At 36.5% G+C, this 23,802-nt stretch overlaps 3 protein-coding genes across 4 annotated transcripts; 2 read left to right on the forward strand and 1 right to left on the reverse strand.

Moving 5' to 3' along the window:
* Positions 1-11,449: 11,449 nt before the first annotated feature.
* LOC145000205 (uncharacterized) lies at positions 11,450-15,584 on the forward strand. Of its 2 annotated transcripts, none has more exons than XM_078959398.1 (2): positions 11,450-11,678; positions 11,993-15,584. In XM_078959398.1, exon 2 carries the CDS (start codon positions 12,030-12,032, stop codon positions 15,408-15,410), a length of 3,381 nt encoding a protein of 1,126 aa, XP_078815524.1. In that variant the 5' UTR covers positions 11,450-11,678; positions 11,993-12,029; the 3' UTR covers positions 15,411-15,584. The 2 variants fall into 2 exon arrangements, with proteins under 2 accessions (XP_078815524.1, XP_078815523.1); XM_078959397.1 differs by having other exon boundaries at positions 12,001-15,584.
* Positions 15,585-16,340: 756 nt separating this feature from the next.
* On the reverse strand, positions 16,341-18,680 carry CLPR4 (CLP protease R subunit 4). The gene is made up of 7 exons (XM_078961251.1): positions 18,355-18,680; positions 17,571-17,774; positions 17,277-17,332; positions 17,031-17,157; positions 16,872-16,949; positions 16,672-16,785; positions 16,341-16,594 (listed from the first exon to the last, which is right to left on the reverse strand). The coding sequence occupies exons 1-7, from the start codon at positions 18,607-18,609 to the stop codon at positions 16,523-16,525; spliced, it is 906 nt and encodes a 301-aa protein (XP_078817377.1). The 5' UTR covers positions 18,610-18,680; the 3' UTR covers positions 16,341-16,522.
* Positions 18,681-21,760: 3,080 nt separating this feature from the next.
* Positions 21,761-23,577, forward strand: LOC145001087 (light-harvesting complex-like protein 3 isotype 2, chloroplastic). Its single transcript, XM_078960416.1, has 3 exons — positions 21,761-22,298; positions 22,889-23,026; positions 23,127-23,577. The coding sequence occupies exons 1-3, from the start codon at positions 21,938-21,940 to the stop codon at positions 23,360-23,362; spliced, it is 735 nt and encodes a 244-aa protein (XP_078816542.1). The 5' UTR covers positions 21,761-21,937; the 3' UTR covers positions 23,363-23,577.
* Positions 23,578-23,802: the final 225 nt, after the last annotated feature.

Here is a 23,802-nt window from a genome sequence, read left to right on the forward strand (position 1 = left end):
TTAGGGTTCAAACTGATCAAAGAGGTAGTATTTATGCGCAAGCCAGCAACGTCCAGAAGAAAAATCATGAAAATATGATCATACTTAAGAGAAAAACACAATTTTTTTCTTATAATTCCCCGAAATCCCATTTAATGAAGTACGTTGTTATTTTTTATACTTTTTCTCAAAAGCACGATCGTGTTTATGGGCAAAATACGATTGTGTTGATGCTTCGAGGTCTTGAAACTTGATTTCTAGCTTGGAAAAGTTACCAAAATGAAACACGATAAAAAAAAAAGCACGATCACATGGTGAAAAACACGATTGTATAAACTCAAAACATGTGTTTCGGACGCAAACTCTTTACCTTCAGCAAATCTGACCCAACTTCCAGCTTCCTTATGTGTTTTAGCTCCATTAAGCTCCTATAATGCATCCAAGCTGCTTCCAAATCTCTACTCCACTTGAAATATCTGAAAAAGACATAAAAACATGAACAATACGAGAATTCTGACGATAAACATGAATTGAACATTATTTAAACTAACGCACGTGCAAATGTGTAAAATATGATGCAAAATGTTAGTAAAAACTACACTAAAAGATGCATAAAACGGTATCTATTAGCTTTTATTTAAACTCCATAAGTTAATTAGCATTGCAAGCGAAAATAACATATTTCAGAATTTCATGTCCTCAAGAGTAAACATAAGAACTCGTCATGGCCAAATCAGTTTTCGCCTAAGCAGTCAACCCTTTCGTAGGGGTCAGAGCTCTATGCTTTCACTTTTTCCAAGAACAACAAATATCGTATCACATATGTCTTCACTTGTCGGGTTTGTCTTTGAGATGGCTTCTGATTTGATTGAACTTGAGTTTTTGTATCTTTGTTTTCAGCTTTGAGTTCTTCAACCAACTTTTGCACATTTTTTTGTGCTATAAAATTACTCGGGTATCGGATTTGACAATTTGTACCCGTGACGAGATCAAATACGACGATTTTGCTTGCTTTTCATTTCTTTGTTGATTATGTGGATCTGATATAAGGTTCTCTGTTACCGCGAGGAAAACATGTATCAACAAATATGGCCATGTTTGTGGGTCAAGACTTGTTGATCAAGTTTCTTTTTAAACATTCCAAAGAAAATAATTATGAAACTGTTACTACCACCTATGCAGTGTTTCGGTATGTCATTCTTTTTATTTTCTACAGTTGGCGTCTCAGATCACGGTGTTTTGCGTCGCCTAGTTATGAAAGTTGCTTCTACACTTCCAATATCGATCTTGCCGCTTTGGAATTTCATTTTCTACCTTCGCAGAGATATCGAATACAAAGAATTTCCTCATCTCATGTAACTTTTACATAATTTTTTAATTTTTTTTAAATTAATTTTTATGCCAAAATAAACACTAAAATACTAAAAATAAAATCTTTTTGGTTTTTAATGTTGAAAAATAGAAACTAAAAATATTTTAGAACTTTTTTCTCAGATATTTTATGCAAATGCAATACATAAAATAAAATGCATAAAAAAAAAGTACAAGATTAAAAATTTTAACTGAAAAACAAAAATATTAATCTTTTTTAACAAAAATGCAAATTTTGTCACTAACTCTCTCCGGCCCCAAGCTTAAAATAATGCATTATCCTCAATACTCAGAGAGGGATATACAACTCAATAAACTATATAAAAACAAAAAGTTGTAACTAGGAAAGAGTATACCTAATATGTTGTAGGAAATTCTAATTTTGACGAAGTCGTTGAAAATATGATTTTTAGCAACCTAGAAGATCCTTTGCTTTCCTCGAGCTTGCTTGGAACTGTGATCACTTCTTATGAAAAAAGAAAAAACTAAAAACTAAGTATCGGGTTGCCTCCCGAAAAGCCGCTCTTTTTTAAGGTCGTTGGCTCAACTGTATCCAACCAGATTATCACTTGGTGAATGTGAGGCTCATCTTCAGCTCAACTTTTTTCTTTCTCACTCCAGATCCCTTCTGATGTGATATAATTGTGGGATATGGTGGTTTTACACAATGTTGGAAAGTTTTTATATTTTTTCACTACACTTGTTTTTCAGATTTTTGAGTATTTTCCTTTTTCTGATCTTCCCATCAATCGCCTCCTTTTCCTTAAACTCAACTTTTTCTGTCAACTTCTTGAATATATTTTTTTTTCTTTCTGATTTTCTTGACAATAATCAACTCTTTCTCACCCCCAAACTAATTTCTTTTTAGCTTCTTCTCAGTAGCCATCTTCTCTTCTTCTTCCACAAGCTTGCCCTTTTTTAGATCTTTTGATGTGTCATGAGAAAATTTTTGTTTAAAAATATGTCTTACACCGAATCATTAGAAAACTCACATCATTCCTCAGAAAAAGGACTGTTATCGAGATAATTAAAATAATTTTTTTCAGAAGAAATATCAACATCATTAATATTAAAGTTCACAATATCACCATTAAACTCCATAGAATGAGTACCAATAAAAAAATCAATTTTGGTTTTAGCCGTTTTCATAAAAGGCCTTCTCAAAATGATTGAGTTTTTGTTTAATACATCCACACTACCCATTTCCAAGAATCCAAGATGTAAACATCAGCAGGAAAAATTAACTCATTCACTTGTACAAGAACATCATCTAATACACATTTTTGGTGTACTGTCGAGTGATCTGTCATCTAAACGATGGTCCAATTCTTTTGTAAAGATACCATCTTTTTTAGAAATAGATAGTATAAGGACATTGACTGGGGCACCTAAATCAAACATGAATTTTGTAAAAATTAGAATTCCCAATTTACAAGGAATCGAGAAAATTCTCGGATCCTTGCACTTTAGAGGTAAGCTTTTTTGCAAAATAGTAGAGATATTTTCGCCATATTTTAGTGTTTCGTTAATTTTCAGTCTTTTCTTTAAAACACAATTTTTTTTTTTCAAAAATGTGGCATTACGAGGTGTTTGTTTAATAATATCTAGTAAAGGGATATTTACCCCCAACTTACAAAAGGTTTCCGTGATTTCCTCATCCTCTCGCTTGCACTTCGTGCTTTTCAGTATCGATAAGAATGGTGGGATTGACTTATACTCTTTTAGAACTGGCTTTGCTAGCTTGGGAGTTAATGTCTTTTTCCACCTCTTTTTAAGCTTCTTTCTTACCCAAAATCTCTTCAGTTTCTTTCTCATCCTCCTCTTCTAGTTCAAATTTTCTTGGGCCTTCGTACGTCTTCCCACTTCTCAAGGAAACTACACTCACATTATGTTTTGGGTTATTTTATAACACACGCAGATTTTAGTTAGTCAATTTAGAGATAATAAGTGTTAAAATGATTTTTTTATAAAAGATTATTTAGGAAAAATATCTTAACAAAAGTTACTGTATATGACAAGAATTTTGTACATATAAAGAACGTTGAAATCCGACCTCGTATGAAGAAGTTATGATTCTTCGAAGTTTTGTGATTAAACTGGCACGACTCTGCGTATCGTATAAATCGAATTTTTGATAAATTACTTTTTATCCTATGAGGTCTAAATGGAAGTCGTAGTGTTAAACCGAGAGCGTACATATAAAGAACATCAAAATTTGACTTCGTGAGAGGAAGCTATGATTTTTCAAAGATTCAGGGTAGCAATATACAACTTAGAAATCAAATTTTAGATCGGTCAATTTTTAGTCGAAACAATTTAAACAATAATCAATGATCTCATTAATAGGAGCTCGTCAATATAAAGACAATCGAAAACAGACATCGAACGACAAATTTATGAATTTTTAACGGACTTTAACAGTCTAAGCTAGTTATAAAATATAATTTTAAAAATAAAGTCAAAATTAGCTGACGGAGTCTAAACGAAAGTTGTAGAACTTCACGATAGCTATGCGTGGATATAAATAACGTCAAAAACAAAGCTTGTATGTGAAAATTATGAATTTTTGAAGAGTTAAAATCTACATATGTATTTGCTAGCTTCCTTACGCTAGTTGTAGTATGAAATTACGTTGGGCGTACTTCTTACAGGCAACCTATGAATAAGTTGCGAAAATCACTCATTTGTGTACATCTTGCAAATTCATTTGCTCCTAGACTTCTTCATTCTTGAGTCCAAGTCATTCTAGTCCTTAGGGGTGTTTAGCAGGGCTCTAGGCATCAAAGAGCTCGACAAATGTAAGCTATCGAGTCGGAATTCTACCAGAACAACTCCCAAACTTTTAATAGAAATCCCTATAAGTTAAGCTACACTCTATTTCTTTCAATATAACTTATATTTATAGTCATAAGTTGTTACTATGAACCTATAAATAAGATTATGAGTGATTCCAATTCATAATACAAATTGATCTACTTACATAAGAGGTGTCTAAAATGGTCACGTTGGCTTGGTTGTTGGATTTCAGAAAGCCTATATGCCGAAATGATCATGCCTTCCAATTGTCATGCCTGGATAACGAAACTAGACTAAGGCTTAGCACTTTATGCATCCATGTCTTTTCAAAGTAAGAAGCGAAGCGCTGCCAAAATCGTTAGTTACCTATGTTAGGATAATATTCCTTAAAAGATCGATTAGATTCAAAACATAAAACAAATAAAGAACAGGAACAAGCCCAAGCCCGTTTACATAAATGAATAATTAAAATAACACTTAATGATGCAACCCTAATTCCCAAAAATCTCCCCATTTACGTCCATTGAGGCGAGAGGCTTGTCACTTCTGAGTTTTCTTTGTGGTCTTGAAAAGCTTGGGAATGACTGCGAGAAGATGCATGCAAAAGGCAATGTACCACCTTATCATATCAGAGTAAATCTTCTTTGCAACATCATCATTATGTTTACATTGGCATGTGATATCCAAAATAAATTCCAAGCAAACTGTAGAAAACCCGTGCTTATTAGGCAATGCGAAGAGGCACTTCTGCAAATTAGATCCTAAACCACAACGAAACATTACGGTCCAGTTATCTTTTCCAATCTTCCCCATCTGCATCATGTTAATGTCTTTCATCTTGCCAGTAAGAGGAGCAATAGATTTTTTCTTCAGAACTGAAGCAATTTCAATGTCAAATTTCGCCACTTCATAAATGTACAAAATCAACATTCACTTGATATGCCCCAGAACAGGTTCATACTTCTTTTCATCCTTCAACAAGAAGCGCAATAAAACAATCCAATCATAGGGATTAAGACATGGCAGATCGGCTAAGGAAAACTCGTGACAGTGCTTCAGATCCTCATGTTGTTTTGAACTTGATGTTCATGAAGCTCCCTGTTTCAATAGGCCCTATGACCTTCACTGTTGTAATCTTTTGTGCACTCCAAGTGAGGTACTGAGGCTTGGCATGCAAAACGTAAAACTCCATTAGAGAGTTATCAACTTTTCTCATCAAATGCAGAAGCATTCAGAATAATATCAAAACTGCGAAATAAGAATGCTTGTGGAGTTATCGGCATATCAAATTGAGAATCCTGCAAATTCTCCAGATCAAACGAAGTTACAGGCTCTAATCAATTTGTGCTTGGATTATCAATCGCCTCATTAAGAATTTACTCCAAGGTCCATGGTGGAAGAAAAGTCTTTCGACTTTCTAAAGTGACCTGAGCTTCGTGTTCTTCTGACTTCTTCGCTTCTGCTTTGCAGATGATTCTATGATGTTCATCCATTTCAGCCTTACGAGCCTTTGGTCTTTTGAGCTCGTTCTCATCAAGCTCTTGTTCTTCACTATCCATCAGTTTTTCTTTGCCTTTGGAACCTGAAGCTACATTAACCTTTAGTTCATTAGATATTTTTGGTTTTTGCTCATCAGTTTTCTGAGGTTTCTTAGATTCGTTTGATGGTTCTCCCCCTTGTTTTAGAAGGACACGGGACTCCGAAACAGCCTAGATTTGATTAAGTATGGCTAGAGTAGGACGAAATTTGTCAGCTAAATGCCTTCGAATCAAGATGGAAAGAATAGGATCATGAGCATCACGAATGTTGGAGAGCAAAGCGTTAATATCTCCAACAACGCTTTTAGCAACAGCTCATTCGGACTGAAGTTCCTTGATTCTGCGTGAGCAAGTTTGGCTGCTTGAACTTGGATTTTTTTTTGTTTTGGCAGCAATTTTGTCCATAATACCACTTTCCATTGCTAGATCTGCACGAAGCTTTTCAATTGTTGAGGAAATTGACGTCCGAAGGTCAATGTTATCCGTTTGCAGATCAGTGAAAACCTACACAAGCGCTTCTTTCTCATTATGCGAAGACCCATTATTGCCTAATTCACCTTAGAGGTATTTGTCTCAGCAGTCGTTTGTAGAGTCTTCATAAAAGTCTGAGCATCAGAGACTAACTTTTCAACCTTGTCAAGCACCCCTTTGCACATTGCAGTCGAATCAGAAACCACTTGATTCGCTTTATCTGGATTGGCCTGATGTTCCTTTGTCATTGACTGGAAAAAAGGCCTCAATGGCTGCCTTAGAATAACCATCACTTGAAGAAGATTGAGAAGAATTGATCAGCGAATCTAGTTTCTCAATGATAACTTTGAACTGGCTTTGAGTAACAGGGGCATCATCATCACTGTCCTCCTGAACTCTGAATGGACTGAACTGAAAAGATCTAAACTCAAACCCGTCTCCTTCAAAAAAGGTATATGAATCATCATTCATCAGAGGAGAAATTGGTGGTGTTGAATGACCAGTAGTTAAACCTGAGGCTCCTACCCCCGCATCATATGCGTTGATAGTAACAGGAGGTTCATTGGTCATGTTCGTAGTTGATGTGGTGGCAGTTGAGTCAGTGAACAGAGGAGTTGAACAAGCAATAGGGGTTAGAATTTGAGAACTAACAGGGGGTGGACATGACACAATGGTAATTGGGGTAGAAATGGTAGCAGTAGAAGAGGGAATAGATGCATCCTCAAAAAAATCATCAGTAACTAGAACTAAGACGGGAAACGAAAAGTGTACCTCTGGGTTTGTAGGAACAGTCTGCGAAACCTCAGGATGGGAAGTTGCAGCAGTATCTATGTTTTGAACAAGATCATCCACTTCAATGCGAACATCTGAGTGAATCTTAGACTGCGAATGTTCGCTGTAACATGTCGACCCCCGTGTATAATATTTATATATATTTATTTAGGAGTTAATTAAGCAACTCGACGAGTGGGTGCCCCAAATCGTCGAGTAGAGTCGAATTGACCACGTGGGTTTTACAACCAACTCGACGAGTCGGAGAGACCAACTCGACGAGTTGGCACTATGAGAAGAAACCCTAGATTTACAGGTTTGTGTCCTATTTAAAGGGCCTTAAGCCCTCATTTCCGCCTCACCATCCATTCAACTCCCCTGTGTGAAACCCTAACTGATCATATTGACTTGTGTGAGAAAAAGAGGCTAAGTTGAGTGGTTTTGTGCATCTTTGGAAGGAGATTTGGAAAGATTGGCATGTTTGATCAAGGAGGGGCTGTAGATTCAAAGTTCTTCAATGATTAGCTTTAGTGCAAAGGTAAAAAGCTTCTATCTTGACCTTTCCTTTGTGAGATTTTAGTTTAGGGAGGGTTTTAGGGTTTTCTCCCATCTATCTTTAGATAATGAGTTATTTGAGCATATCATGAGGTTGAAACCTTAGATCTAGACTGTAGGAGGACTTGAGAGCCCAAAGATCCGAGCTTTATTGAGCTAGAGATGAGCTTTTTTGCATCTAACCCTTGTTGGAGTTTGTATTGACATTATGAGCCTAATGTGCCATGCATGAACGTAAAAGCTCACAGCTTTACATGACATTCGAGCCTTAGGAGGCTAGATCTGGAGTTTGGGGTTGTAGATTTGCCTTAAAACGTCTAAATGATAAAACAGACTAAATGGACTCGCCGAGTTAATGAGATGACTTGATGAGTCGACTAGTGTTTTCCCTGATGAGTCTATACATGGGTAACTCGGTGAGTTTATGAGACAACTCGACGAGTTAAGTTGGGTTTTCGTGACATTTCTTTATGTTATTCTGATGAAATAAGAAGCTTAAGAAGGTTATTTTAGTTGCAAGGAATGATGCTTCAAGTTTGTATTCATCAAAGGCACTACATTTTTGGACAATTGTAAGTATAAAGTTCCAATCTATCTATCTAGTTCCTTAGATCTTGTTATTTGGGAATTTTGGCACTTTTGGTCCATTTTATGGGTGATTTCCGAGTTAATTGGTCTTAAACATCTTTTTATTAGTTTAAAATGCTTCTTGGACCTCTTGGACTAGGAAAGTTGTGATCTTTTGCCTTCTTTTTTAGCTATGCATGTTATCTTGGTCCTTTGGTTCATTTTAGTGTATTAAAGTTTAGATCTTGGAAGCTTGTGGCATTATTATGGATAAAGTTGGAGATTCTATCCAACTAGACATCTTGTTGATTCAGATTTGGAAGTGGAAGTGTAACGCCCCGTTCCCAGTATGTATTGAGTTGTTAAGTTTTCATTTGGTAAAGATACTCGACGAGTGTTAGCCCTAACTCGTCGAGTAGAGGCTAGTTTGGATGTGGGGTTTAAGTGATCTACTCGGCGAATCCAATCCTGGACTCGGCGAGTGGGTCCATCAGGAGGAAACCCTAATCGTTAGGGTTTACACCCTATTTAAGCATCATATTCAGCCTCCACTCTAGTATTTATCACCTCCCAACCCCACTCTCGAAACCCTAATCGATCCTGTGCATGCTTGAGCCATTTCTTTGCACTTTGTGTGGTTTGAAGCGAGGAGAAGGAAGGAAAAGTGCAAAGACACAAGAAGAGAGCAAAAGATCTAGAGTTTTTTGTAGCATCTCATACTTGTTAATACATTGGCTTCTATCCACTTAGATCTTCATGTATGCTTGTTTATTATCACTTTTTGGGTCATTCCGAGATTTGGACCTTGGGGGATGAAAGGACTTCAGATCTGGGCATTACTGAGCTTTAGAAGCTCAAAGTTGTCACCTTTATTCGGCCATAGCCCCATGCCATGACTTAGACCTCCTTTCTAGCTTGTAATGAGTGTTTTGGTCTTATATCATCATGCATGCATGTAAAGTTAGCAACTTTACGTGTTATGCTAGTCTAAGGAGTCCAGATCTATGAATTAGAAGCATTAGAATGGATTAGAATCGACTGAATGGATATGTTGCATGGAGGACTCGGTGAGTTGTTCTTGGACTCGGTGAGTGGGGTCATGAACCCTAACCCCTTTTCTGGTTGTGAGTGAAACCATTGAGTTTAGGAGACGACTCAGTGAGTTAGACAAGATTTAGACTCGGAAACTGAAGAACTTGACAAGTCCAAGGAAGGACTCGACGAGTTAGGGTCGAGATGTCCCGATGTTATGACAGGAAGAACTCGAAGAGTATGGGAAGGGACTCGACGAGTTGACTTAGTTGACTACGCCCGAGTAGTGCATGAACTCAACGAGTTGGGGTTGACTGAGAGTTGACTTTGACTTTGATCTTGACTTTGACTTTGACCGGGACATTGACTTTGACCAAGGGTAAAATAGTCAAGAATTATCAGATATCGATTAAATTAGTCAAAGATTCTTCACTCGAGTTTCAACAGTCAGCCTTACGAGGTGAGTTTCCTTTTAGTAAGAACGAGTCAAAGGCACCAATGCCGGCCCGTTTATGTATGTTAGTATATGTCGAGCTTAGGCCCGATGCCCGGGTTAGCCCAATGCAACTTAAATGTTCCGGACCTCGATCCGATGCCGGGGCGGTCCCGAGAAGAGTATATGTATGCTTGATGTCTTTGTGAATCATACATGTTATGTATTATGTATTCCAGGGTAAGCTCGATGCAGAATTAACTTACATGTTATGTGTACCGGACTTCGGTCTGATGTCGGGGCAAGCCCGAGGAAGTCTATGATGTTTATATGTCAAATGTTATATGTTATGTGCTTGTTGCTATGATCTGTATTCCAGACTCCGGTCTGATGCCAGGCGGGGACCGATGCCAGACTTCGGTCCGATGTCGGGCAGGGCCCGATGCAGTGGGCAAGGCTCAGTATGTGTTATTGTATGGTATGTGGTAGTTTAGGGGAGCTCACTAAGCTTCGTGCTTACAATTTTCAGTTTTGGTTTCAGGTACTTCCACTAGCAAGGGGAAGGGCTCGGGATGATCGCATGTCACACACCGTAGTTTCAGCCTGAGAAATTCTTAGACTCTGATGTTTTCTTATTTGATTTTGATACAGTATTTGACATGATATTTTGAGATACATGGTTCTTGATTTTCTTTATGATGATGGATGATTTATGGTTTTATTAATGATTCAAAAACAAAATTTTTTGGACCGTATTTTCGGGATGTTACAGGAAGACTTGGACTTAATGGATTAAATTGAGAAAGATGCATTTTGGGTCCCTTTGAGACTTAAAATCTAGATCTTGGTGATTTGGACCTTCATAATCGATAAAGTTAGAAACTTTATCCATTAAGACCTTGGAAAGGATCAGATTTGAGCTTTGGAGCTCTTGAAATCAGAAGAAAATGGATTAAGCTCGGTGAGCTGTCCACACCAATCACTACGACATGACGACTAGGGGATTAGCGACTATTTTGGCAATTTTGTGCCCACGACGTGGCCAAAGAAGGCCATAACATGAAGGGTTGTTGTTTGGCAATTTTGACCTTAGCTTTTATTGTTGACTCTTTGACCAGTTTGAATTTTGGTCAACCTTGGGTAGAATTGAACATTTGACTAAGGATTGGTTTTGGTTTGGCTTTAGGGAGATTCGGTTAGATGTTATGTTACCGTGGTAGCTGTTGGGTGTCTGTGAATAGTTCAGGGGAGTCTCTTCACTGTACTCATGGGTCGAAGGCACCAATATTGGCCTACTGGATTATGGTTGTATGATGATATTTATCTTTGTGACAACTACTAATATGTCTGTGTGTGCTATTGTCTATGTGACTAATACTGGTATGATTGTATGTTATATGCATGGAACCAATATGGGCTCGAAGTCATTATGGACTCGGGGTTAATACGGATCTGGGGGTTAATACAGACCCAACACAACTACATGTTGTTATATGGAGTCATTATGGACTCGGGGTTGATACATACCCGACACAACCACATGTTGTTATATTTATATATGTGTGTTGTATGTCGTATTTTAGGAAACTCACTAAGTTTTGTATTTTGGGAAACTCAATAAGCTAATTTAAAAGCTAGCTTTAAAAAAATAAATTAATATACCCATTAAGTAATTATAAAAATACATTTTTAAAATTTTTTTTTTATGTAATTTTATATCCGTCAATTAGTTTTTTCAAACTTTATTTTTTATCAACTAGCTTTTTAGCTATTTTTTTTTTGTGCAAAACATAAATTAGTATTTTTTTTTTCATAAATTGGACCAAAATATTCTGAATTTTCTAGAGATTTCTTATTAAAAAAAATATAAATTTTAATTAATATTATTAATATTTACTCAAATATTATAAAACCTAACTTTTATCCTTCTCAACACATTGCATCTATACGTACACACTCGTAGTGATCGTGGTTGGTTTTCCGTCCGTTTTCTGCTACAACGTATCAGCACTTCACCATTTACAAACTTTGCGGCGTGTAAGAAAGCAACAGAAAGGGATTGTTGATCGTTGCTTAGAGACATCGATCCCGAATTCTCCTTCTACTCGCACACTGCACAAGCTTCATTCATTTCTCAGATGCCGTCTTAATCCTAATCGTATAAGGTAATTTCTTCTCGATTTTAGTTATTAGCCATGCTTTTAGGCGTCATTGTTTGATTATCGCCTACCTTTTTTCATTTGTCTTATGTAATTCATTGTGATTTTTTTTCCAGTGCCCTAATTGCATCAGTCAATTTAATTCTACATCGTTTCGTTTTTTTTTTTTGGTTTGCTTATTATATGTGCCAGTTACCAATTTGCTGTATATTCATCGATAATTCGTGTTATATATGCCACGAAACAATAGAAATTCTCTTTGTAACCCTAGATCTTATGTTTTTCTCTTTTTTTAAATATCTGTGTTGATTAACTGTTAGTTGCTCAGGAATCAAAGGGCGAGTTTCTCAGTTGATAATGGTGCTCAAGTCCCAAGACCTTTTATCTGATGCGACTGTGATAAGAACTCCAAATCAAAATGGTAGCTGTTCCTCGAATGGGGCTTCTGTTCTTCCCCTCAAATGGAAGCCTCGCAGTGTATCTGCTGTTAGGGATTTTCCGCGAGGGTGTGGATCTATTATGCAGCCAGTTAATACTGGGATAGCAGAAACACAGGTTGAATCTTTACCCCATGACATCTCAAAATCTACAGAAGATGGAAAGATGGAGTTGATTGTGGAGTGTCAGAAGGAGAAAGGAGACAATCTAGTCATGTTGAAGGATGAAATCAGTAGCTCTGTTACTGGAGTGATTGAGGTGGATGATAATGGTGGTAGTGTTAATGCTATCAAGGAATCCACACGGAAGTTGAAATTTCCTCAAAGAAGAGTTTCAGCCGTTCGTGAGTTCCCTCCTTATTGTGGCTTGAATGCAACTGAACCTACAAAAGAAGAACGCATAAGAATCAATGGAAAGAGAAGATTTGGAATTGAGGATAAGGGTAGTGTAAGAAATGAAAAACTGATAGATTCTGTAGTGGTTGGTAGTGAAGAGTCCAATGGCAATGTCAAAGATGATTCTCTCCATAAAACTCAAATAAAAGAAAGCAACGAGTCTCTAATGGAAAATCAAGATCCAATGGGTGATAAAAGTGATAAACAATCAATGGAGAAAATGATAGTGGTTGATGAGGAATCAAACATAAACGTTCAAAAAGGGAAAGCCCTGAAGCTTAAAGATGATTTAGACAACGAATCACAAATTGCATCTCAAATCATAAAGAAAGTATGCCAGGATCTTGTGGTGTACACATGTGACAACGATCTGAAAAAAAGATCTGTAATTGATTTATCTGATGAAGATTCAGAAGAAAATCTTGAAGATGAAAGCTTTCACAATTCTAAACCACAAGTAGTGATGCCAATCAGATCACTTGCACCAATTCAAGAAAACATCAAGAAAGTCAAAGGTGAAAGTAAGAGAGTCAGCCATAAGAAACACCTTAAAGATGACACCAATTCTCCGGTATTTATAAGAGGAGACAGGAGCGTTGTTATAGGCCTAATGGCTCCATCAGTTGTTCCCTTCATAACACCCAAGAAGTCAAAATCAGAAAAAGTCAAAGTTGTTGAGGAGTCGAGTGCTTTTACCACCTCCATAACACCCAACAAGTCAGAATCCGAAAAAGTCAAAGTTGTTGAGGAGGCAAGTACTCATACCACTTCCATAACACCCAACAAGTCAAAATCGGAAAAAGTCAAAGTCGATGAGGAGTTAAGTACTCATACCACCTCCATAAAACCCAAAAAGTCAAAATCGAAAAAAGTCAAAGTTGTTGAGGAGTCCGATACTTTTACCACCTCCATAACACCCGAGAAGTTAGAATCGGAAAAAGTCAAAGTTGTTGAGGAATCAAGTGCGCATACAACCTCCGTAACACCCAAGAAGTCAAAATCGGTAAAAGTCAAAGTTCTTGAGGACTCAAGTACTCATACCACCTCCATAACACCCATGAAATCAGAATCAGAAAAAGTCAAAGTTGTTGAGGAGTCAAGTGCTCATACCACCTCCATAACACCCAACAAGTCAAAATCAAAAAAAGTCAAAGTTGAGGAGTCAAGTGCTCATACCTCCACAACACCGATCAAGTCAAAATCAAAAAAAGTCAAAGTTTCTAAAGAGTCAACTACTTACACCGGTACACTTGATATTGTTGTGAGAACCGAAGAACCAGTTGCTCAAGAAACCGAAGAGCAAGGAGACGAGTTTCCCAATTCCCATGAAGTTGAAGTTGAAGTCGCAGTCCCACCTTTTGGTCCTCGGAGTTCCAATTCCGCCCGGAATAGAATCAGGGAAACCCTTCGACGCTTCCAAGTTTTATGTCGCAAACTTCTACAAGGCGAAGAAGCAAAAATAAGTGAAGATGACGAGTCAAAACACGTGTTGACCGGAAAACGAGTTGACCTCACGGCAAAATCAATCCTCGAAAAACAAGGCAAAATACCCGACCGAGGCAAAAAAACATACGGTTCCATTCCAGGGATAGAAGTCGGAGACGAATTCCAATACCGAGTTGAACTTGCCTTAGTTGGCCTCCATTGGCTTCTTCAAGGCGGCATCGATTACATCCGACACGGAAACAGGAAAACCCCGGTGGCGGTTTCCGTCGTTGCTTCCGGCGGTTACGACAACGAACTCAACAAACCGGAATGCTTAATCTATTCCGGTTCCGGCGGAATCGGAAAAGACAAACAAATCTTAGACCAAAAGCTCGAAAGAGGCAACATCGCTTTGAAAAACAACATCAACCTCAAAATCCCCGTTCGTGTCATCCGAGGGTATAAAGGTAAATCCACCGAACCCTCATCAAAATCTCTAACAACCACTTACATATACGACGGTTTATACACCGTCGAAAAATACTGGCAAGAAAAGGGCCCACTCGGGAACCTAGTATTCAAATTCGAATTAAAACGGATCCCGGGTCAACCCGAACTCGCGATCCGTGAAGTAAAATCCAAAAAATTCAAAACCCGCGAAGGCCTCTGTGTCGATGACATCACAAACGGAAAAGAAAAAATCCGTATTTCAGCGGTTAACACAATCAACGACGAAAACCCGCCGTCTTTCAACTACATTACGAAAATCATGTACCCGGATTGGTACCGCCCGGTGCCGCCAACGGGATGCGACTGTGTCGGGCGGTGCTCCGACAAGCGGTGCAAATGCGCCGCCAAGAACGGCGGTGAGATTCCGTATAATCACAACGGCGCGATCGTGGAAGCGAAACCGTTGGTTTACGAATGCGGGCCCGCGTGTAAGTGCCCACCTAGCTGTTACAATAGGGTGACACAGCACGGGATGAAAATCCAGTTGGAGATATTTAAAACGGAAACACGCGGGTGGGGGGTTAGGTCGTTGAATTCGATTTCTTCCGGAAGTTTTATTTGTGAGTATGTAGGGGAGCTTCTGGAAGATACGGAAGCGGAAAAACGAACGGGTAATGATGAGTATTTGTTTGATATTGGGCAGAATTATAGTGATATGGGTACGGGTACGGGTGTGGGTATGGATACGGGTACGGATGGGTTTACGATTGATGCGGCGAATTATGGGAATGTGGGGAGGTTTATAAATCATAGTTGTTCGCCGAATTTGTATGCGCAAAATGTGTTGTATGATCAAGAGGATAAAAGGATGCCACATATTATGCTTTTTGCTGCGGAGAATATTCCACCCTTGCAGGAGTTGACTTATCATTATAATTATGCGGTGGATACGGTTCATGATTCGGATGGGAATATAAAGGTTAAGAAGTGTTTTTGTGGGTCGACTGAGTGTACGGGGAGGTTGTATTGAGGTGAAAGTGGTGAGTTTTTTTTTTTTTTTTTTTTTTTTTTTTTTTTTTTTTTTTTTTGTTATTTAGGTATTGTACTTTTGATGTGTGTTGCTACTATATGGGCTTTTACTAGCTTTTGCAATGCTAGATCTTATGAGTATATATATATATATATGATATGTTCATGTTGTGTTTGTGTATGTGGGCATGGAGTATATGGTGGAAAAATGTGTAGATTTATGAGTATAAAATGGGTGTGTATGTTAGCTTTTTGAAAAAACATAAGCTACACCTATGTGCTAAATATGTGAAATAGTAAACTTTTCTATTGAAATATATAATTTTAACAGAAAAGTTGTAGTAGAGTTTTGGAAAAGCATCACATCCCACATTACTACTCAACTGAAAAGTTAGGGGAATAAATAGATAAAGACATTTTTTTTAATAACAAATGTAATCTACTTTTAAACTATTCATGAGACTACCTATGTTTCAAACGAGATTTGAACTTTGACCTCAAGAAAAGAGAAACTAAAGAAAGGAGGAACTCTTTGGACATGTAAAGGAGTGTCCTAAGACATTATTTCATATATATTTATGCAATAGTCTATCTTTAAGATTCAACTCTTATCTACATGTTCTTCCAAATAACTTTAATTATAGCACATCTAAATATATAATATATGGTTTCATAAGGAATAAGAAGTACCAAAGGACTCTAGTCCAACTACATCAGATGTTATCTTTCCTCATTCAGGTTTCAAGTCTTATCCGGAACATATGTAAAATTATGTGTGATTTATGAGTAAATTAGATTTATCATTACAAGATAAAAAAAGGAACAAAATATATTATTATATATCCTATGCACATCAACACACGATAAACATTAAAAAAAATGTGTAATTTTATCTCGTGTGATCATACTTCATTTTTGTAGGGATAAAGGATACTATATAAAATCAATTACATAACAAACACATATCCCAACAAAACATTTTTATCATGAAAAGAAATTCAATAAACACATAGTTGAACTATCAAAAATATTTTGGATTTTTTTAACTACCTTCCCTATTACAAATCCATATGACCAACATTTAATTTAATTTTTTTTAAAACAATGATGCTCTCAAAGTAGTTGTGCTTTCCTCAAATCCGAAAGCACTCCTCTATCTTCACTCCCCCTTTCATTATAAATAACCTACAAAAACAACAAAAAAAAAAAGTAAATAAAACAATTGATAATTTACTTTTATGTAAAAAAAAAAAAATCAATACCTTATCAATGATTCCATATTCAACAGCCTCACTAGGACTAAAATATTTGGGACGCCTTATATCCTCTTCAATCTGCTCTGTTGTCTTCCCTATATGCTTTGCATAAAGTTTCACCTTCAATCACACCATCAAAACACACACATTTAAAAAATAGACACATTTAGGCGTTGACTAACTGGACAAAAGTCAAACCAAAATACCAATTCAGTCTTCACATTCTTTATTTCCTTTCTCATAATCTCAACATCAGTTGCTTGACCTTGAAATCTTGCAATTGGCTAACAAAACAATTAACTAACATCAATATTTTTTTAACTTAATAGTAAAAACTTCAATTAAATGTTTAATAAAAAAAACACCTGTTTTATCATGATGGTTGATGAGGGCAATGCTGACCGATTTCCCTTTGCTCCAGCAGCCAATAGTAATGCAGCTTCTCCCCATGCATTCCCAACACATAGTGTAAAAATAGGTGGCTTCACATATCTGCAAAAGGGTATTTAAAAAAATTAATCTTTATTGCATTCAGATGTTAATGATGTAATAAAGAACTATTGTAATGATATTTGTATGTGTAATAGCATAAATTCATAAAGACTTGCTACCTCATAACATCATATATTGCAAAAGCTTCTGTTTCATACCCCAACTTTTCACCACCCTGGAAAATGTAAAAGAAAATCAAAAGTAAGATTGTATTAAACATTTATTCATTCTTAGTGTCTGTTTTGTATGATGGAATGGAATGAGCAAGGTAATGGAATGGATCAGTACATTCCATTTCATGTTTAGTTGGCTTGAAGGAATGGAATGAGTCATTCATAAGTGTTCTTTGTTGGGTATAATTAGAATCAAATATATATATAAATAATCTTGGATAATAAAGTGAATAATAATACCTTGGTAGTTCCAGTAGAGTTTATGTAAAGGTATATGGGCTTTTTGTCATCCTCGTATTGAAGGTAGAGAAATTCTGCCAATATGAGTTCAGTTACAGAGGGGACTAGTGACATACCCAAATACACAATTCTGTTCTTGTATAAATAAGATGCTAAATCTGGAGGTGGTTGTTCCCAAGCACTTCCCCTTGAAAAAGGCATCACCTATCAAGATACAAATCAAATGAAATATACGTATATGCATACATGAACACATATACTGAATCAGTATCAAGCACCATAAGCAAGATATCCCATATTTTATAACAAGAAGAAGAAACTGAATAGGCTATTCAAGTAATCTATTTGTGAATCCTTATTAACTATGCTCTAATACATCCAAGAATCAACAACACATGCAATGTTAGGTTAAAAAAATGCTTTTGATTTCATTGTTCTTGGAAAGATAGGAATAGAATATGTACATGGCCTTCCAAACCCTAGGAATGTTAAAAATACTAATATGGAGTTTGGGGGTGTTGTGAAGTAATTATGGTCGCATCGATTTTGAATCCAACAAACAGTTTGTCAGGCTATAACCCTTTATGCTGGAATCGAGCTCATAGCTTGCGAGAAAAAAATTGAAAGGGGAAAATCAATTTCGGTTCTCTTCGGTTGATTTATTTCATTCGGTACTAATCTATTACCATGAAATTTTGAAAGGGTGTCTTGTATTCATCAAATATTTAACCTAATGAAAACATTAGATTGAAATTTAGAGGAGAGACGGAAACAGGGAAAATACCATGGTAACACCGAGTCGTTTTCCATGAGAGCTAGAAGACGGGTTGAGGGATGCAGGTCGGATCTTATGACCTGAGAAGTCGCTGGAAATACTGCTGCCGACGAACGGGGAGGTAAAATTGGTGGATAAGGAAGCTTTAATAGACGAATTAGAAGATGATAAAGAAGCGGTTACAGTTCGATTACTTCGTGAATTGGTTTTTGAAACTATGCGTGCGCTGGGGAAGAAGTGGGAAGCCATTGTCGCTACCTCCATAACTGTTTCTGCAGCTCAGCTGAGAAAGGAGCAAAAAAATGGTTTGGAGATGAGGGAAGAGTTTTGGGGGAATAGGCTAAATTATTTGGAGCAATTTGACCCGATCCATCTGGACTGAAGTCTAAATTGCGGGTCAAATAAATTGTTTGGATACGAACTACATATATATGTTCCATATTAGTAAATCATATATTTTAATTTTAAAAATGTGTATGTATGTATGTATGATGTATCCATCAAATCCATAACAATATCGAATTAGATCATATTTAATACAAGTAAAAATAAAATATCTTTTTTTTTTTTGGAAAAATAAAATATCTAATAAATCATAAAACTATATACCGTGATTAGTACATCAATCATATTTTGTAGAAAAAATATCACATATCTCGTTTAAAAAGCAATTTACTTGTAATTTCAACAATAATTATCATATGACTATAATATATTATTTTGAAAGTATATAAAAAAAAATATTTCTATATTATTGTGCACAATGTTTTAAAAACCTGTTTGTTAGTTGAACCAGTCTGGTAGTCAATTCCCGGTTTGATCGTCGGTCAACCCGACTTCCATAATTTTTATATATTTTCTTTTTCTTTACATACATACATATATATAAGCAAGAATTTTCCTACATCTGACAGTAGTGTGTGTCGACCTTCGAGTTGTGTACACTTCTTTTACCATGATTGATCGAACTGTTTAATTGGTTTTGAAAATGAGTTGTTTTTTTAACAGGTTGAATGAAATATAACTATTCAGTTCCAATAAATAGGTTCAAACGATTTTCTATCGATTCTACCATGTTGCTTTAACCTGGTTCTTGAAGAAACCATTCGGTTTGATTCGGTGTAGATATTGGCATAAAATCGATTGTTATTGAACCACTTTCGTCTCTAGTTCCAATCAAACCAGTTCAATTGGCCGATTCGAATTGGTTTTTAAAATGTTGATTGTGCATGTCATTTCCATGATCAATTTCATTCTAAATGTTGGCACAATGTCTTTTAGTTAGGGGCATGCATGAGTTGGTTTTTGGGTGAAACCGAACGGTGCACGATAATTTTAGTTTTTGGGTTTTGAAATCCATTGGGTTCGGTTTTAGGGTTCATGAGTCGTTTCTTCATGTTTAGGGTTTAAACCATGGGTTGATGGGTTTTGGGTTTAACTGTAGTTTTTGGGTGAACTCTCCTTGCATATAATAATCTTCTTGTATTGTCCGACGTTCCTTCGATTATCTGATACAAAGCCTTTGGTAATATATTTCATCCAATCAACTATCATCAATAGTAATTATGTATTATGATCAAAATAGTGAGATCATGATATAAAAAAAAAGCATGATTTGAGATTAAGCCTATACCATTAGGCTATTAGGAGTGTTTGTGTGATCATGGGCATAATGATGAGGTAGCAATGTTACCTCATGATGAAAACCACCGTCAACTTGAGTAAGCACATTGTGGTTGTCGAGTGAAGTGAGGAGCTCCATGGAGCTTCACAATCTCTCTTTTGTCCCTTCCTCACTTTCTCTTTCTCTCTCTCTCTCTCTCTCTCTCTCTCTCTCTCTCTCCCCCCTCTTTTATTTTATTCCTCTATATCTCTTAGATTTTATTTATATAAAAATGATAACATACATTGATGGGTATTTCCTAGGGTTAGTATGGATATAGTGAAGTTGATGCGGCATTAAGATGATAGTAAATACCATATGGAGTACTCATAATAGCCTTATAAACCCAAGTATATGGTTTTTCGATTTCATAATGATATTTAGGACCTATGGGAGAAACATGCAACTCATTTACCTTTTACCGATATTAATGGGGGAACCAGCATAGCTTGTTTGAAAAAAAGATATTTAAAATAAAAGATTAATGGAATGTAAGGTTTTATGAATTAGCTATGAAACTTCACCTCTATTTTTAGGCTATCAGGTATACACATAGGTATACACATAGGAGTTAGCCATATCAACACAACATCCCTCAACCAACACCACTACACTATTAAGGGGTGGTATTTACGAATAGCTTGTTCCATATATATATATATATATATATATATATATATATATATATATATATATATATATAGAGAGAGAGAGAGAGAGAGAGAGAGAGAGAGAAAGAGTAAGAGAGAAAGAAAAAGAGAGAAGGAAAGGAACCCTTCTCTACCCCTCCATCAAGCATGCATCATGTCACACCATGAGTACGCCCATTTGGGTTGGTGCTCAGGCGTCAAGAGCTTGCCAAGTTAGCCTTACAGGAGCCTTCACTCACAGCTGGATGACCTTAGACAAAAGTCTACGATTCCTCATTTTCGATATTCTGTATACTTTTACAAAACCTAATCGAATTATTCAGCTTGTTGTCTAGAAAAGATAATTCACAACCCAAAAATGTTAGGGCTAACGAGGGTTATGGTGGAAATCCGAAAAACTAACGGAGCGCGTAAGGTCGATTTCCAAATTGACATTTTTACCATATGTCTGAATTACAAGAAATCTAGTCTAGGATAATCCAAATGAACACTTACGAATTTGGGCGCGAAAACATAAGTCAATTTGATAGGAAATTCTGAAATCCTTTAGAAGAGGAAGAGCTGAGAAGGGAATCATACGACTCAAGAGAGGGGCTACCGTTACGGCCTCTGCTCCTTGGAACCCGCTAATGACGTTGCCCCTAAGGCCTTACAAGGGGGTGGTGCGGTCGCCTTACCCCTGATGAATATGTCATTTATCGTACCGACTGATAATTCGATTTTATATATTCATGCACTCCACATTCACCAAACATATAATATATAATATACATTATAAGTCTCTTACCTCACGTATTAATTCCAATTATATAAAATGTTTGTTATGCTACTAAAATTATCAACAAAAAATATTGTACAATAAAGAAAAAGTTATTTCTCAAACAATTAATATATTTCGTAGACGACAAATTACATGAAAGATAAATATCTTATAAAATAAAAAGAAAAATGATTATTTTGTTAAACGGACATATTACCAATTTGGTCTTTATTGTATTAACCCTGTCGGAGAAGCTGCTCTCAAGGCCGTATTTATTATAGAGTAACTAAATTGGGGAAAGTAGTTGAAATGAAACATATTTCACCCACCAGTAGTTCTTGTTGGCATTGATTCACTTCTTTTACCAAACATGCCAAGCTTCTAAATAAGTTTCCCCAATATCTTTAACCCAATCTCCCCCCATGCTCACATGCTCTCAGCCTTAGGTTATCTCCATCACATACCACTCTCTGATCTTTCTTCCTTTTTTTGAAAAAAGAAACTGTAAACATCAAAACTATGTCTTCATCAATGGCTTTGTTCTCTTCAACAACACCACATCTTCCTTCTTTATCTTCTTCCTTCAAAACCCACTTCCCAATTAACCCATTTCTCTCTTTGAAGCCTCAAAGACACCTGCTTTTTGTGTCTGTTAGAGCTACTGAAAATGGGGCCGGAGCTGTCATTGCTGTGGAGGAGAAGAAACCTTCTGAGCCGAAGGCTTCGGAGGAGGCGTCTCTTGGAAACGGAGCTCCGATGGCGGAACAGGAGGAGGAAGCGATGGCGAAATTCGAAGATCCCAAATGGGTTTCGGGGACATGGGACTTGAAACAGTTTCAGAAAGGTGGAGCTACTGACTGGGACGGAGTTATCGATGCTGGTAAGATTCTGTCGACCACGTGTTTGATAAAAAGTCGATCTTGGAATTTGAGGTTTAGACATGGAATTGGGTCGAATTAGGGTTTATTTTGGAACTCTATTTCTATGCAACTTCAGACCTACGATTCCATGCTCCTTTAACAGTTATCTTACTTCAAAGCTTAAAAAACCCAGCTTCAATTACTATTTCAAGCGCAGCAAATCCCGAAAATCGACGAACAGGGTGGAATTTTACAGCTTTCATTTTTCTGAAAATGATTGACCTTACGATTTTATGCTAATTGATATTAGATCGACTACAAAAAGTGAAAAAGCAACTGCTAAAACTGGACTTGCCAAACATGGTTCTTCTTGATTGTTCCTAAAAAACTACAAGTTTTCTTAAAATTGCTAATTTTGTAAAGCGTGTGGCAGTTGTTTCACCATATCTTTTTCTGATTGTTAAACTCCTGGAAGATGATCTTATCAATTTTTGAAAACAAAAAAACTTTGTTCACTATCTTCCACATTATATAACCTCTTTTATCCATTTTGTCTACTTTTTACAATGACCTAAATGCCCCTCTTGATTTTCTTGTTTACTAATTCCAGAGGTTAAAAGGAGAAAATGGCTTGAAGACAACCCAGAATCATCCAACAATGACTTCCCTGTAGTTTTTGACACTTCCATTATTCCATGGTGGGCATGGATGAAGAGGTTTCATCTTCCAGAAGCTGAACTACTCAATGGTTAGTTAATCTCACACGATTTAGATTGAAATTTTTTATAAAAATTAGAATGCAAAAAAAAAAAAAAATCTTGAAAACTGCATTAACCATTGTTGTGTAGGGCGAGCTGCAATGGTGGGGTTCTTCATGGCTTACTTTGTAGATAGTTTGACCGGGGTTGGTCTAGTTGACCAAATGGGAAATTTCTTCTGCAAAACACTTCTATTTGTTGCAGTGGCTGGTGTTCTTTTGATCCGAAAGAATGAGGACTTAGATACCTTAAAGAAATTGTTTGATGAGACAACGTTTTATGACAAGCAATGGCAAGCAACTTGGCAAGATGAGAAGAAAGAATAAGAGTCGATGATGATTGATGAATGATAAAGTTTGAATCTTTTATGTTTCTTGTAGATCATCTTTGTTGTAGCTTATGGTTTTATGTTTCTTCAATCGTGTTTCTTTAATGTTATAATGTGTTTTTTTTTTTCTTTTTCTTGAATTTGGATCGGTATAAAATCATAGCTGCATTTGTACTATGAGGTCATATGATTGAATTTGACTGTTGAGTGGTATATTTGCATAAATAGTCAACGGTTTGAATCTTAGTTGTTACATTTTAGTATTTCGAGTTTTAATTCCAATGTGGATTGGGTTGACTCTAGGTACTAAGTTTTTATGCCATGTCAGCAGACTATTATGTACCTGATTTATATTTCACATGATATTTGGAAATTGCGGGCCAATCACAGTATGTGGGTTTTGATTTGGAAATTGCGGGCCAATCACAGAATGTGGGC

This window comes from Lactuca saligna, chromosome 6, assembly GCF_052625555.1.
Source record: "Lactuca saligna cultivar CGN05327 chromosome 6, ASM5262555v1, whole genome shotgun sequence".
NCBI lineage: Eukaryota > Viridiplantae > Streptophyta > Magnoliopsida > Asterales > Asteraceae > Lactuca > Lactuca saligna.